At 50.7% G+C, this 15,330-nt stretch overlaps 1 protein-coding gene across 6 annotated transcripts in view; it reads right to left on the minus strand.

The window, feature by feature from the left end:
* Positions 1 to 15,330, minus strand: part of ADAMTS10 (ADAM metallopeptidase with thrombospondin type 1 motif 10) — a 77,172-nt gene that overhangs the window by 33,220 nt on the left and 28,622 nt on the right. For all 6 annotated transcript variants that reach the window (XR_012657637.1, XM_075076700.1, XM_075076703.1 and 3 more), the window contains exons 2-4: positions 12,067 to 12,405; positions 6,328 to 6,692; positions 1,249 to 1,408 (exon numbers count right to left, since the gene is read on the minus strand). Coding sequence is in view for 5 of the 6 variants with exons in the window: in XM_075076700.1 (XP_074932801.1) it covers positions 1,249 to 1,408; positions 6,328 to 6,692; positions 12,067 to 12,154 (613 nt within the window). In the remaining variant the exon portion in view is untranslated. The remainder of the gene's footprint in view (positions 1 to 1,248; positions 1,409 to 6,327; positions 6,693 to 12,066; positions 12,406 to 15,330) is intronic.

The following is a 15,330-nucleotide window of genomic DNA, read 5'->3' on the forward strand; positions in this document are numbered from 1 at the left end:
GTCCAGCCTGGGGATGAGGGGACATGGTGGCTTTGCTGGGGCCAGTTGCGCTGTGGTTGTATTTGGCCTGTGACTCCCACTGTGTGGTCTTTGCTTTCCAAGAAGCAATTAGGAACAGGCTAACTTTCGTCTGGAAGCCAGGGAACATGGCAAAGAGTCAGCAGAAGGGGAGTCTGCTGGCGCTTCATCCAACGTGACTTTGGGAGCTGGGACAAAAGGAGTTGGGCCAGGGAAGCACAGGTTGTCTCCAGAGATGCTGGCAGATCTGGAGACACTCAGAGCCTGTGCAGAGCAGGCTGGCAGTGCCCTGGTGTCTCCAGAGGCTCCATCCCTTCCAGAAGTGACTCCTCATCTGGTCAAGTGTCACCACTGGGGAACATCCTGAAGTGACACACAAACCTGCCAGAAGCAACTGGGAACAGCTTTGCTTCTGCATCCACAAACTCTAAACTATAAAATGTGAGCTGGCCCCTCTGCAGGGATGGCATCTCCTCTCATCCTTGTGGAGCCTCAGGAAGCCTCTGTAAACTGAGGGAGCAGCATCCTGTGTGCATGCAACATGTTGGGTAGATGGAGAAGCTCTGCACATTTGCAAGGGCCAGGGAATTCAGCCAGGCTCTGGGACACAGACTGACTGCTAGCAGGGACGAGAAGGGCACAGGCACGTGGGGAGAGGCCAGGGGAGACCTGTGTGAGTCCTTTCAGAAGTTAAAGGCCTGTAAGCATAGAAGTGGGGTAGATGTGCAATTGCTGTTCTCTGTAACATCTCCCAGAGCCCACTGTGACTAACCAGATCCCACATCCCACCCCCTACAAGGCATCTTTCCACCTGGTCTCTAACAGCAGCAGATATATCCCAGTGTGGACACAATCTTCACTGACTGAAACCCGAAGACAAGTCTCTGCTGAGCATGCGTAAGCTACTATTTCCCAATACCTTGTAAATTGGCCAAATCTGGGAGGATCTTTCTTAAGAACAATAAGAGGCAGTTTTCCCTCTTCTATTCCATGCTTTATGTACAAATTTAAAAGCCCTGCTGCAAAGAAGAGAGTACAAGAGCTTTCTGAAGACTGGGCCACCAGAAATCCATAACATGGGTGAAAGTAAATGCAGAAAAAATTCTGGAATGCAGAGATAAATTTGGTTCTTTGCCATATGGAGCAGTGTGGAACTTCAAAGCCCGGTCTACCAGGACTTTCCCAGCCTGCACTGGGATGGGCAGAGGATGTGTTGGTGGGTACACATACCTAGCACACCGCAGGCTGCATCCATGTGTGGGTACTGGAGAGACGATCGCTTGTACACCACGTGGGGGCTGCCCTTGCCCTCACTCCCTGTGCTGACATTGGCTCCCGGGCTCAGCGGTTCAATGAAATATTCCTCCTCATCTGCGACAATCACCCCATGCTGCAGAAGGAAAGAGAGGGAAGGCAATGAAAGAGGGAGAGAGGGAACTGGGTGACACACTGGTGGCTTCTCGTAACGAGCTTTCTGGTGGTTAACAACTGAATTTCTGGGGACTGACAAATATTTTTGAGAATGCGAAGGAATCTTTCATTTACACACAAACACTGAACTATATGAACCTACAGACCAGAGGAAACCGAGCCAGACGGTTGTGGATGCCTTGGGACATCTGTGTTCACTAAAGTCCTCTGGAAATCAGTCTTTCCTTGCAAAATTATGAATAAGTTGTTTCCTATTCCACCCACTCAGTCTAATTGAGAGCTGTCTGTGGGATTCTAAATACCATACCTTCAAAAGCAGCACAGCTCAGCAGTGAGCACTACCTCCTATGCTTTTCAACCTCACCAACAAACCTTTGAAAGCAGCTCAGGACCATTACCACCAGCTGGAAAACTTGGGCACAGGGCTGCAGAAAAGTGCACATGCTCAGAGGCTTCTGAGAAACACACTAAATCTTTAAAATCTGAAGTCCAATTAGCAGTAAGGCAACCAGCAGAAGCCACAACCTTGCTCTGCAGCCTGAAACCTGTGTTATGCCCCACAGGCACCACTGCCCCTTTTGCACCTCTGACTGGCCACCTCAGCCAGATCACCTTGTTTCTGCTCCCTTATTTGGGTTTTTGTTATTGTTGTTGTTCTCCCTTATTTTATTCTTTGACTGAATGAATCTCAGCTGTGAGCCCAGACCTTGTGAGTGGACCCACTCACGAGGCAGAGATGACTGGGCAGGAGCAGACCCCAGCAGGATGAGCAGCCAACCCCACTTTGCAAGATCTCTCCTCTGCAGCTGGTCCCATCCTCACAGCAAGCTTTTCATCTACCTAAAAGGTCTGAGCAACCTAAAATGTTTCTGGCAGCCCAACATGATACAATACTTGTATTGTACAATGCTTGAAGCTCCATCGCTGTGACAACTGGCACTGAATCTCACCTACCTCCAGGAAACATGGTCATGCTATCAGCTGAACTTTACCAGCAAGCAACCCAGGCACAGGAACATGCCTGACGTTGCTCAGGTAGGAAAAGAAGTATCCCAAAAGTCTAAGACCCCCATTACCTGTCTGTCCTCCCACTCTGTGTGTTCAAGCATAGCTCTGGGTGCAGAGACACCCCCATTCTACCGTCAGCTCTGCACTGGTGATGTCCTTTGGATGTCACAGCACTTTACCAACTCCCTCTATGCAAGGGGGACAGGAGCCCTGACCTGCCAGGAGGACAGGGAGTGGGGAAACAGCTCTCTGAAGCACCTTGAGGTCCTTGCATGGTGGGCACCACCTGTGTAACAGCGTTATTGCTGGGCATTTGTGGGGGAAAGGCTCTCTGGGGTGGACGCTGCCTCTGTAATAGGTCTCTCCCCCTCTCCCTCCCTGCCATGAAAGCTGAATCAGGGCAGTGTGTGCACAGTGAAGTCCCCATCTCCAGAGTGGCGGGGGATTTCCTCCTGCACCAGGCTCTGTTGCTCTTGGCTCAGCTCCACCTTTTCAAACACAAGCGAGGTACTGTGAGGTTAGCCTGGCGAGGGCTCCGGCGGAAAGCCGAGTGTCGGCCTGCGAAGCCAGCTGGCTGCCGGCTTTGTGGGATGGGGAGAAGGAGGTCACCACCGGCTTGGGGCAGAGCAGCAGGAGGGGAGAGCACGTCCTGCCCGAAAACCATGTACCGCTAGAAAAGGGCCATTCTTATTTAAATCCTGAGCCTCTGCCGGACATGAGAAGCAGGAGGCTCCACCACCTGCCTGGCATCCTTCGGCAAAGAAGCTCGGCCATCACAGGAGTCTGAAAACTGCCCCATCACTGACCCCAGAGTCCAAGCTCTGAGGTCCAGGTGCTGGATGAGACACAAGCCTGTTGAAAGGGGGCGGTGAGAAGCCCTTAGAGAGATCCCTGTGGTTTTGGGGGCAGCTAAACTGGATATCCTGTCTATGATTCACCCAGGTCATCTGCAGAGCGAGGATGGTTTATGCTATTAGCTTATAACCACACTTAAGAAAAGCACAGCCACATAATGCAATTCAGCTCTTCCACCTCCTCGGACATAGACATGAGCAGCTTCACGTTAGCCTCAGCAGCAGGGTCATCTGCCTTACTCCAAGCATTGAATGTTCGTGCTGACTTCAGGAGGGCTTTTCAGTTGAAAGCACAATTTCAGCACAGACACACAGGGTTGAAAACCTGGCCTTTAAACTGTCCTTTCATGAGCTCTGACACAAGGGGTAAGAGAGTGGCATTTCTCTCCTAAACTTGTTTCCTCTTCACTGTGATTTTTTCTGATGGTAGGACACAGGCCCTTGGGATCTCATGGAGCCAGTGGGATGAAACACAGCTTTGCTTAAAACGGGGATTTCAGCTCCTGGCCAGGCTGAGGCAAAGCTGCCTGGGCTGCTCCCTGCAGGCTCCAGCTGCTTCGCGCTTGGCCCTGCTGGCAGCTCACCACATGCTTTGGAAAACGGGCCGTTTTGCCCTTTGCTTCTGAACAGTCAAGCCTGGGTGACTTCCCCCCACCCAGCCTGAAGCGCAGCATAGTGTGCCCTCCACGGGAGATGCATGGGGTGAGCCACGCTGCCTGGCCTCCGGCCGGGCTGACAGTGCATGTGGCTGGGAAGACGAGTCGATGGGAGAGCGCCCAGATATTGGCAGTCCTACGCTGGGGTGCCGAAAGGTGCAGGTTTTGTCATAGGTGTTTCAAACCAATGCGATTTACAGTGATACACCTTGTAGACACAGAAATTGCTTAGGGATGTGAGAGTTTGAGGACAGGAGGATGGCTTGGGGCTTGTTACCTGTTCTCACAGCTTTGTGTTGGACTCTTCTGTGGACACAATCGTCCCTTTCCTTCCTCCTTGTGCACAGCTCACGCTGTAATCAGCACCTAGTCCCTGCCTGTGCCCATTCAACAACACAACACCCAACCCCCTTTGCATCATCAGTCAGGTCTGCACAAACGTGGGTCGCCATGTGCAGTCCCGCCCCCTTAGCACATGTCAGCATGAACCTGCACCTTGAGACCTCAGCAAGAGGAGAGCCTCTTCTGTCCCTACCTGTCCCCTCCAAAACAGACTGATATCTACCTGGAGGGGAGGGTGCTGCGGCTGAGGGATGGACGAGTGGATCAGCTGTTACCGATCAACCAGAACTCTGCAACACGTCTTCTTTGGTGGCAAGTACAGCCCCACTCTGCCAACTAAAAAGATGCCAGACTCCTCTTGTTCAAATTCCTGACCCTATCAACCCCACGAACCCAGACAACCTTCTCTTCCCTCCTTGCTGTTGTCCATAGCTCTCAAGGGTGCAAGGACAGAGTTCAAAAAAAGGAGAGGCTGTTGGATGACCCTCCATCCCTCTTTGTGCCTGGCTGCATTTTCTTCCAGTCAGCCACTGGTATCTCTCCAGATCTAAACACAGCCTCTGGACTAAATTATCCCAGTACAAGTGCTGCTGGGCCATTGCTTGCCCTTGACTTGCTGCCCTTTGAAGTGGGAAGGTAGTCTAATGCCGGATCCCTTCCGAGCCAGCAGCATCCAGCTCACCCTTTAGTGCTTTTGTGAACACCAGTAAATTGTCTAGGACTTCAGCAGAGTTCCCGTATCTAAACAAAGGGCTAACGAGGGAACCAAGAGTTTATGCAGCTCTGATTTTTGGCTGTGAGATAGAAGCCTTACACTCTATGATATAATGAGTCAGATACTTGTTTCTGTTAATAACCCACAGCACCGTTCTGGCAGTGCAATTTAGCAATAAATCAATGTGAATTCATTCCTATTTGGAAGCTCCTCCACGCTGCCAGAATACTGCTAAGAGGTGGGGCCGTAGCATAAATATGAATCTGGCCTAGAGAGTCTTTTTCTACATGTTACCCCTCCAAGGGAGCCATCGTGCTAACAGGGTTTGTTTGGTCCATCCCTCCATCTGGCAGGTCATGAAATGTGCTTTGTGAGCCAGAAATATCAGAAAATCACAGAAAAATAAGGATGGAAGTCCTTCGTCTATTTCCAATACTGGAAGAGCTAATGAATCATACCTGGAGTATTTTTGAAAGGCATTTGTCTGGCCTCTTCTTAAAGGTCTCCAACGATGTAGGGGCCACGAATTCTCCAGGCAATCTGGTCTAGAGCTCAGCTATCCTTACCACTAACGCCTACCATTAAGCTTTTGTGCTGATATTTAAGACCATGATGTCTGGTCCTAGCTGTTAGGACATGCAAAAATCAATTGTTCCCACTCTCTTTGCACCAGCTTTGCTGTTTTTGAGGAATGCCATCTTGTCCCCTCTTGATGTTCTCTTTTTCACATTGAAAAATTATTATTTCCATTTTCCCCTCACAAGTCATATTTTTAGCTCCTGAAATCTGGACAGAAGTGACTGGGATCCCCAGGGATGTATCTGCAGTCGTAAGGATCTGAATGCGCTTTTGACATTCCTGGTTGTGCTGTGAAATTCCTGCCCTCCTGCGCTTCATTCTCACTAGCACATGCGAAATGTATTTTTTGGTGTTGCTGTTGCAAGTGGAGGGGAGAGTTCTGTAACGGTCTAGAGCCTGGATTATCCCATTCCAATTAAAATCAATGGAAAAATGCCTACTAACTTTGGCAGAAACTGGACTGCAAGCGAAACACAGATCAGGAACACCTACAGATGTAATGAAGGGATGTGGCCTTCACCCTCAGCTGACTTTTGATGCCAGTGTGCAATATTCCAGCTAGACACCAACCCCATGCCTTTCTCACCACCACAGACCCATCTGCTGGGACCCAAACTGTGGTGAACTTCTACAGCAAAGATCAAACACGCTGCAATAAGCTGTGCTTTATGGGCACCTCTAGTTGTTAGTATTGCCCTTTGACGGGGAAAATACAGAGACTCACCAGTCCGTTGCAGTTGCTGATGGCGACCTTTGAGTTCAGGTACTGATCCTGCAAGTGGCCCGCATAGTGGCAGTCTTCGTGGAAATCATGTTGCCAGTCCACGCCATCTCGCTTCCAGTATTCGACAGTGAAGTGCTCAGCCAGCAGGTTGGAGTGCAGTGTCAGGTTGAGGAGGAATTGGGTTCGGTGGGCAGAGACTTTGTAGAAAACCTGCTGCTCAGATGGCTCGTAGGGCAAAGAGCCTAGGCTGCGCCGAGGACGTTGCTTCAGCTGACTTCTCACATCAAAGGTGAGGAAGTCCCCATTTTGGTCCACTTGGATGGGGAATGCAATTTCATAGTGATCGAGGCTGGAGAGGAATTCCTCTGGGGAGGGAAAGCAAACACAGGAGGAATGACATTCTGCAAAGAGTCAGTGTCAAACACCCAGTGACTTCAGTGCGGAGCTGGCTGCGCCTGAGCACAACTGAGCCACAGCCAGCACGAGGCGAAGGGTCCCAACACGGAGGGTCTGCTCTGTCCAGGCTGCAGGATCCGTGGGGTATTCCCAAAGGCCTTCAGCCTACAGAGCCTGAGGTATCAATAGGCCTTGAGCCTATGGAGCATAATGTTCTTCCTCTGAAGGTGATGGAGAGAAACAGACTGGTCCAAGGGGCCATTCAGGACACCCAAATTCTGGCTCTGGACCTGGACTATCTCCCATCTCCCCATCTCGACTGGGCAGAGGGACTCCAGGTTGTGCAGAGTCACACTCTCTGTGGTTTGGAGGGTTATTTTAACCTCGATTCTTTCCGTAACAAAGCTAGCAATAAGGTCTCTTCAAAATGAGCCAGAGCATTCTGCGTGAATGATCGTGGGGTGAAAAATATCTCAGGCTTGCTAAGGAAATGTGGGGTTCTTCAGAACATCTACAGATGCCATGAGGACCTGCTAACTCTGCTTTAATAACTCTCATAATAACAGCACCATACCAGCCTCCCCAATCACAGCTGCATTAGTGTGTTAGGTACTGGGCATCCTCTTAGAAGGCACAATGACAATGTCCTTGCAATACCAATGTTACAAGCAAAATAAGAAAGAGGGTAACCAGACTTCCCCAGCTGTGCTGAAAAGGCAGCAAGAAAAGAAGTCAGACATCCCAGTTCCCCAGCCAGGTCTCTATCTAATGACACCATCCTGCCTTCCCAGCTCACCAGCTTGGTGCTCTTTATCATATCGGCCTGGCTTAGCACCTTCTCTTGGGGCACTTGAGTTTCTGAGCCTGTCTCGTACCACTTAGGGAACATGCTCTGACAAGGTCACTGTCCAAAACATCTGCCTGCACTCACACGGTAATGCAACACTTCTGGCTGTCAAAGAAATTGGCACTCTGCAACCTTTATAGAAATTTCTCATTTTCTGAGCAAAATGTCACAGGGACTGCCAGACTGGATCTGACTGGAGGTGCAGCTGTCTCTGAGAGCCCTCGGTACCAGAGGCTTCACTGGAAGGTATAAAAAATCATGCACTGGGCAGGATAGCATCCCCCATCACAGTGTGTTTTTCTGAACCTCTCATGGCTGGACATTTGCTCATGGAGTGGGAGAGGATTTGCCCTCTTTCACTCTGGAATATGCTTACTGTGATTTCTGCACCCTGTTTGTAGTTGTTTCATAAGCAAATGGGAGAGGCCAGGCTACTTCAGGGTGGCTGCATTACGCCTGGCTCCACAGCACCCATCTTCAAAGCCTTCCCAGCCATCATAAATTTGGACTCCAAATTACACTCTTACCACATGGCAGCACTGGAAAGTTTCCTTTTCCTTTAGTGTGTTTTCCAGTGTGGGAGCCTGACAGAGTGGTTTCCTTGGCCACCGGTAATGGGACAGTCCTTCCCACCAGCTGGGTTTAGGGGTTAGCTCCCATCCTTCCAAACCATAAGCACTTCTGGCACCTCTCCCTTGCCTCGACAAGCCAGAATAATTATTAGTTTTTTAACTTCCTGTGCTCCAGCTTCTCCTGCATCACACTGCCTCGCGTGCGATGCAGCCAGGCAAACAAGAGTGACTATTTGCACTTAAGCAATGACCTCAGGCTTGGAAAAATTTGCTATCGGAAGTGTCTTGTTTTTCTTTTCCCCTCTCTGCAGTCCACATGGGCTTGCAAAACAGTGACTCGGAAGGAGGTTGGCGGACACAGTGGCTAGAAATGGCCTGGGACCCTGGGCTGCAGTCTCTGAGCCTGACCTGCAAGCTATGTCCAGGAAGAAAAAACATGTCCAGAGCCTGGGGGTGAGGTTGCATGTTCTCTACAGCAAAACCCCTGCTTTTGCTGTATTGCCTGCCACCACGCATCCTCACAGGGATGTCACTCTGGAAACTGAGGCACAGGAAGAAAGACCTGAGTGCCCTACATCACATGAATGTTTTAGGAAGTGATGCTTTAGAGTGGGGGTGCCACAAACAGGAAAAAAACCCTGACTTTCAACACAAGGAAGAAGCCAGTGTCATCTAGTGTTAAAGCTGGCTCCTTCCCTCCTCTAAAAATGTAAAAGATTAGATTAGGCTCTGAGAGATTAGAACCTCTATTACTCACTAACCCCGTGTATTCCACTCAATGTCACAGATGTTCCGTTATACCCTCATTTGCTCATCTCTGCCTTGGCCATGCTCCCTGTATTACAGACCATACTGGGTGCTCCCCACAGCAAGACAGGCACTGTTTGCCCCTTCTTTCCTCCCTTCCAGAAAAGCCATCAATGTTCCCTCTGCCCTCTTGGCCACTTCACGTTGTATTAATAGATCTTGGCCTGAAATGTGCAGTTCCGCACCCGCTGTATCAGAAGGGTTTGCACTGGTGATAAGCAGCCTGGTGTTTCCAGGGAGCTGTCAAACTGCTTCAGAAGAGACGCTATAAAAAGCCTTTCTCCAGGAAAACCTGCCTGTGGCTGTGCGAGACACTGGGCACCCTTGGGGGACCACAGACCTCCCAGGACAGGACAAGGGAGAAAGCTGGGAAGCAGGAAGGATGGGGTGTGCAGAGAGGCACCTCGCTGCCCCATTTTTGGTGGAAAGGGAGTACATATCTGCAGGGGCAGACATGGCAGAGGAAGGGAAAGGGCACAGGGGAGGTAGATGGCTAAGCTGAACAAAAGGAAGAGAGGGAAGGTGAAAGTGGGGGAGGGAGGATTTTGTTCCCTCCTTGCATGCTTACCATTGCTTCTCTAATTTTAGGGTTGCTTAAAGGATGAAAAGGAAGCAGATGTTTGCTGTGGTCTTGTCACCAGAGCAAAGAGGAGCCCCAGCTGCAGCCCAGCCAGGATTCCTAAGGGATGGCTGTGGAAAACGCTATGTGATTCCACAGCTTCAGGCTGCTCTGGCTTTGTGTCAGTCTCACTACATCCTCCAAGGGTCCATCAGCTTACATGCAAGCCGGGAGCAGTGAGATTAGCCTCACCTAACGTTCTAGAAAACAGAGAACGCCTAATCTGTCACTATGGTTAAACTAAGGCACTTGTAGAAAATTTCCTTTTGGTTACAAACTACCCAGCAATGGTGGGCATGTGCTGAATCCTTGGACAGTTGTTTCAGCTCCTGTTCTCTGCACTGTTAAAAACTGCAGCCTGAGTCTACACATTACATCTGAATCTTGTTACATCTCTGCTGGCTTGAAGAGGCCTTCAATGCTGGGCTGCTATTTCCCACAAAGATAACTACAGCTTATGACTATGATACCTTAATCTTTTTCCTGCATAAAATAAATACACTGATCTGGAGTCATGCACATGCGGCACGTGAATCCTGTTCCACTGCTAACTGGAACGAGTCACTTGGTCAAAATCAGTGGCTTGTTGAAAACGCTGGCCTTTATTTTCTGTGCCTCCAACTGCTAAGAGGAGATAACAGCGTTTCACCCTCTTGAAATGGTGCTGTGAGGATTATGTACTTACTATCTCAGCAGCGTGGTGGAGGGAAGTGTTGAGTAACATCATTAGCCTGACGCCAACCGTTTTGGAGGCAAGGAGCCTAAAAAAGTGCTCTGACAGCAAGAGGGGCCCATGGGGCAGCCTGCCTCTCAGGACTGGACAGGGACTGGGGAGGGGACAGGCTGCAATCCCCGGCTTGGTGCTCCCACAGTACCATGCTCCCAGCAACATCACGGCCTGAGACTCACCCCCCAAACCCGCTCAGGGGAAGCCAGTATCTAGGAAAGCACAAATGCATTAACTGTCATTTAGGTGAGCCCTCAGGTTTAGACCGAGGTGTATTAGCAAACAGTGTGGGGACTCATGAGCGAGGGAGGATCCAAGCTGCTGTGAGTCGGGATGGAGGCAATCTGGCAGCGAAGTCCTCATCAGAGCGTCGCTGCGCTGCGAACGCGGTGCTGCAGATGGAGAGAGGTGTGAACTGACGGACGCGGGAAGCCCAGAACAGTCACCCCAGGCATTGCCAGAGGCTTTGGCGAAAAGGACCAGAAACTGTGTTTGTTTCAGATCCCAGAAAATCTGCCTGTGTAACCTCGCACGTTGCACAGCACGCAGCCCTGCGTCTGACTGCCTTCCTTTCACCCGGCACAAGCTGCAGTATGGCCGTGCCCCACGTTTAGAAACGAGACAGTGGTCAGACCCAGGACAGCGTGTGGCTTTCGGTTGCCTTTTTTCCTCTTCCCAGCTGTGTCTCGCAAGACAACCCACAGCCCTTGTAACTACAGCCCGATGACATTGCGCTACTCAACAGCCCGGGTACATCGCCGACCGTGGTCCTACTGCAATTAACCAGGGCACACATGGTATTTCAGAATTATGGCTGTGTAAGTACGCTGCTGAGGTTTTAACACCTTGCACAGATGAATGTCTAACTTCAGAGCCCTTTTTTCTTACCTCTGGTGCCTGATGTGAGTGTTCATATTGCCTCTTAAAAATTGCACGGATAGAGCACAGGCAGGTAATACAAGGTAGTTAAACAGCTTAATACTGATGCTGTATTTGTACTCTAGGCTGGGTACAAGGCAGTCCACCTCACTTTCCAGTCCCTTCACTCCTAACCTAGAATAAAATCATGTACAAAGGCACTAATTTACGTACAAGAGACCCACATTCTACTCTCCTTGCAATCACTCACATGTGTGGCTCCGTATTTAAACACAAACCATCAGAAATACACAGACATACAAGACAGATACAAAGTGCTCGTGCCTGAGCAGGTTTGGTCACTCACTAATGGTAGCGCTTACAGAAACCTGTGCGCACAAACTAAAACTGCTCCTCCAGCAGCACGCATCTGTCCAGACTCAGCTGTATTTGTATTCTCCAGCAGAGACCTCCATCCCTGCACGCGCACAGGACGGCTCACAAGCGCATCGGCTGGCTGCACACGCAAACCCTCCTCGTAACAAAGCATCTATTCATCCGAGGATGCGCCGCCCCACCCAAGTGGAAGGGGAGCTTCCTCTATTGCTACCACGTCCCCTTTGCTTTCTAAGCCCATATGTGGCTCTCATCTTACACAGATCCTACTGCTCTGAGTCATGCAAAAAGTCAAGGAACGTAACATCTGAGAGCAAAACCCATCCTTCCCTAGGAGGTCAATGGAAAACACCTGCAAATTGAGGAAGAGGAGCTCTGCTGCAGTACAGCAAGCAGAGTTCGGGGTGTCTCCACCTACTCCCCAGCACATCACCCTAATACCTCCCCCGGGGCCAGCGTTAGGGTTTCTGCAGCAGAGGTGGGTGGATCCAGCTCCCCTCCCCACGGTGATCCCTACCTTGTGACTGGAACGTGTAACCGGGAAAGTTGCACACAGCTGCGGTGAAGATGACAGTCCACGTGAGAAGCCTCCAAGCTATTGCCATGGTTAGCGATGCTTGTCTCAGCGCAGGAAGTGTTGTGCCAGCTGAAAGGGCACTGTCCCAACATGTCTCTCCCTCGGCCACTGCTTATGTAAAGACAGGAGTCCTCAGTCCCTCCGCAGGCATCCTCGGCCGCTCTGTGCTCTGCCCAAAGCAGCGAGGCCGACGGTGGCTTTGCAGCGTGCTGTGCCCAGGCCGGCGCAGCGGGCTCAGCATGGGCTAATTCGAGCTACGGGCTCTCAGTGGCATCGCCCCTGCAGAGGAGAGAGTGGGGATGAGGGAACCGGAGAGATGGGCAGAGGGGAACCAAGGGATGGAGGAGAAGAACACGAAGGAGAAAACGGTGTGCAGGGTGAATGAGGAAAGCCTGATCTTAGAGAAGGGAAGAGTGAGATGGAAAGAAAGAAAAAGGAAGGGGAGAAAAGGACAGGAAGCGAATGCAAATGCAATTAACCACATCAGTTCACAGCACTAGAAAACCGCATTATCCTGCACCTGGGTGCTCTCCCAGGGGTGAACTCTGCTCCCAGCGCAGCCCCTGCACCGCTCAGACAGCAGCACTAAAGGTCTGGTATATACCTTGTACCGGAGGAAAGGAACTCGGAATAAATGGGAACCCTTTGTCCTGCTGTGATGCCCACGAGGAATCGCAGACCGAACAATGACATGGCCTCAGTTACCTGATCTCTTAATGGAAAGCCTGAAATAAAAGCATTAGTAGGGTGGTATGAGCAGTAAACTAGAAATCCTCTCTACTCCAGCTCCTCTGGCTTTACAATACACTTTAATGACTATCGCTGCACTGAGAGAAACGCACTTGCTCTTGGAGTGTGTTGGCTAAACCTAAAAAGTGATTGAAAACAAAGGAGCCATTCAGTGAACTCACCCTTACCCTCAGCTCTATCCACAAATGGATCGTGAGATTCCAATTGTATTTGTTATTTAAAATGATTTGCTAATTGCTTCAGTGAAAGATTTTTGGCTTGCAGATAATTTCCACTCAGTCTGAGGCAATTATACAAAACTCACATAGTGCTGGAGAGTTGCATAAAGCCTGTGGTTTTTGTTTCTATCCAGCAATTAGATGACGTACACAACAAATATGGCACATACCTAACTACCACCCGGAGAATCCCAAATATCTGAACAGCAACGCTCTGCTCGAGAGCAACCCCACAGCAAAATGCAAGCGTTCCTGCAAAGGCGACAGACAAATACACACTTCAGTCTGACTTCAGACCGGTGATGCAGCAACAACTTGCACAGCAGCAGAGGGTGCTGGAGCACGGCAGGGAAAGGCAGGACAGATGCTCCTGAGCTGCTGGGAAGATGAGGATTGGCTGGAGACTGGAGGACCTTGCTCTTCGCAAAGGTGTCAATAGCTGTGGCTGGTGTGTGGTCCTCATCCCAGTAAGGAAACACTTGGCATAACTTCATTAACCCTTGCCTCACCCTGCTCTTGTGTGTTTTAAATAAGAAGGACTAAATACTGCCTAAAGCACAGGGCAGGAGGGCCTGGTTCCTCCTTAGGTCTGCCATGCTCCCCTTAATCCCTTGTCCCCAGGAGGGTCTGCAGTTTATTTGTGCTTCTCTTTTCCCATCTTTACCACGTAGTTAATGTTATTTGCGCTGCAGGGGCTTGGAATAACACCCATAACCAAGGACTACGTAGGTGAGTTACAACAAGGAATTGGAGAGATGATTCCTGCCACAATAATTAATCTAAATCAGTTAATGATTTTTCCCTATGAGACAGAAATGCTGGAAGCATTAACCATGTGCCTTTTAAATCACAATTTGGAGTTTTATATTTTAAATGTTAAGATTTTTAACGGTTCATATACAGTTAAAAATGGCCAAAGGCCATCAGTGAGGCCTTGGCGTGGTGTCCCCAGTCACATCTGGTGCCATTTGCCAGGCTGGTTTCTGCAAAGCCTGGACACAACACCCACGAAGACAGCTTCCAAGACTGCGGACATGATCAGCAACTGTGAGAATAAACTGCCTGACTGGAGAAAAACTGTTTAAATGTCATCTCGGGCTGCTCCGCTCAACCAGCAACAGGTAAAGGGAAGCAGGCAGTGGAGGCACGAGGGCTGGCAGGACTTGTTCTGCCCTCTTCCACCACAACATGAGGATGCAGAGATCAGTGCTGCGGGTCCATGAGGCCATGCGCACCTGGTGATAGCATCCTTTGCAGTGTCACCCCCCAGCTGTGGCGCAGAGGGGGCATTGCTGGGGCTGCAGCAACGCATGGCCGAGCCCTGCAGCTGCTGCAAGCTGCTCCGTGCCTGCTCCCTGCGGGAAGTGAACTGGAAAGGGGAGAAGGCGAAATGAAAGGCGGCCGTGCTGTGGCCCTCTCTTAAGTCAGCATTTTTCATCATCTATTAAAGCTTGAGATCCCAGCTTTTAAATCCTGTCACAGCTCCAAGGTCTGTGGACAGAAAGCCGCTCAGCTGAAGTGTATTTTCTCCTGGGCTTCACACTACTAATTTTTCTTGTTTTCCAGCTGTTGAACCCGCTTCCTCAAGGCTGTCATTATTTCCCTTCCTTCCTCTGCCGCTCCACGACCCTGAGCTGCGGCAGTTGCGACTGGTGCCCTCGGCTCCCCTCTGCCCTTCCCCTTCAGTCCCAGCTCCTCAGCATCCCCCGCAGCAGGGGCTGGCAGGGAGCTGCAGGCGCCGAGACCCCCGCAGCCCCAACCTTGAGGGAAGGAGGCATGCTTGGAGCAGCACATGTCAGGAATTACAGCTGCAAAATTCCCGTAAGCCGGGCTGGGGGAAGGGCCCGGCTTTGACTCCTACACACACACAACAAGGAAAACATGGCCCCTTCCCAGCAGCGCTTCATTGCTGAGACCCTCATGAGCTCGTCTCCTGCAAGAGAAGGACCCGTAACATGGAAGGCGCTGGAGGAGCGTGGGATCCGCAGCTGCTTCACTACATATAAAGTTTTCCATAAGCTCAGTTCTCAGATTTTGCTTTCTGAGCTGCAGTGACTGGCAGGCGCGGACAAGCCTGAGGAGCCCAGGCCTGCGCGGGGGGCGGCAGGACGCCAGGGTCTCGCGGGCTGGGATGGAGGGGCTGCGGGGAGGCCTGGGACACAAGGTGACCTCTCCGGTCTCGTGCCTCCCTCGCTTGGGCCGGTTCTGATTTGCTCCTTCCCGAGGAATTCGCTGT

The sequence above is a fragment of the Phalacrocorax aristotelis genome, chromosome W (assembly GCF_949628215.1).
Source record: "Phalacrocorax aristotelis chromosome W, bGulAri2.1, whole genome shotgun sequence".
In the NCBI taxonomy this organism is placed as follows: Eukaryota; Metazoa; Chordata; class Aves; order Suliformes; family Phalacrocoracidae; genus Phalacrocorax; species Phalacrocorax aristotelis.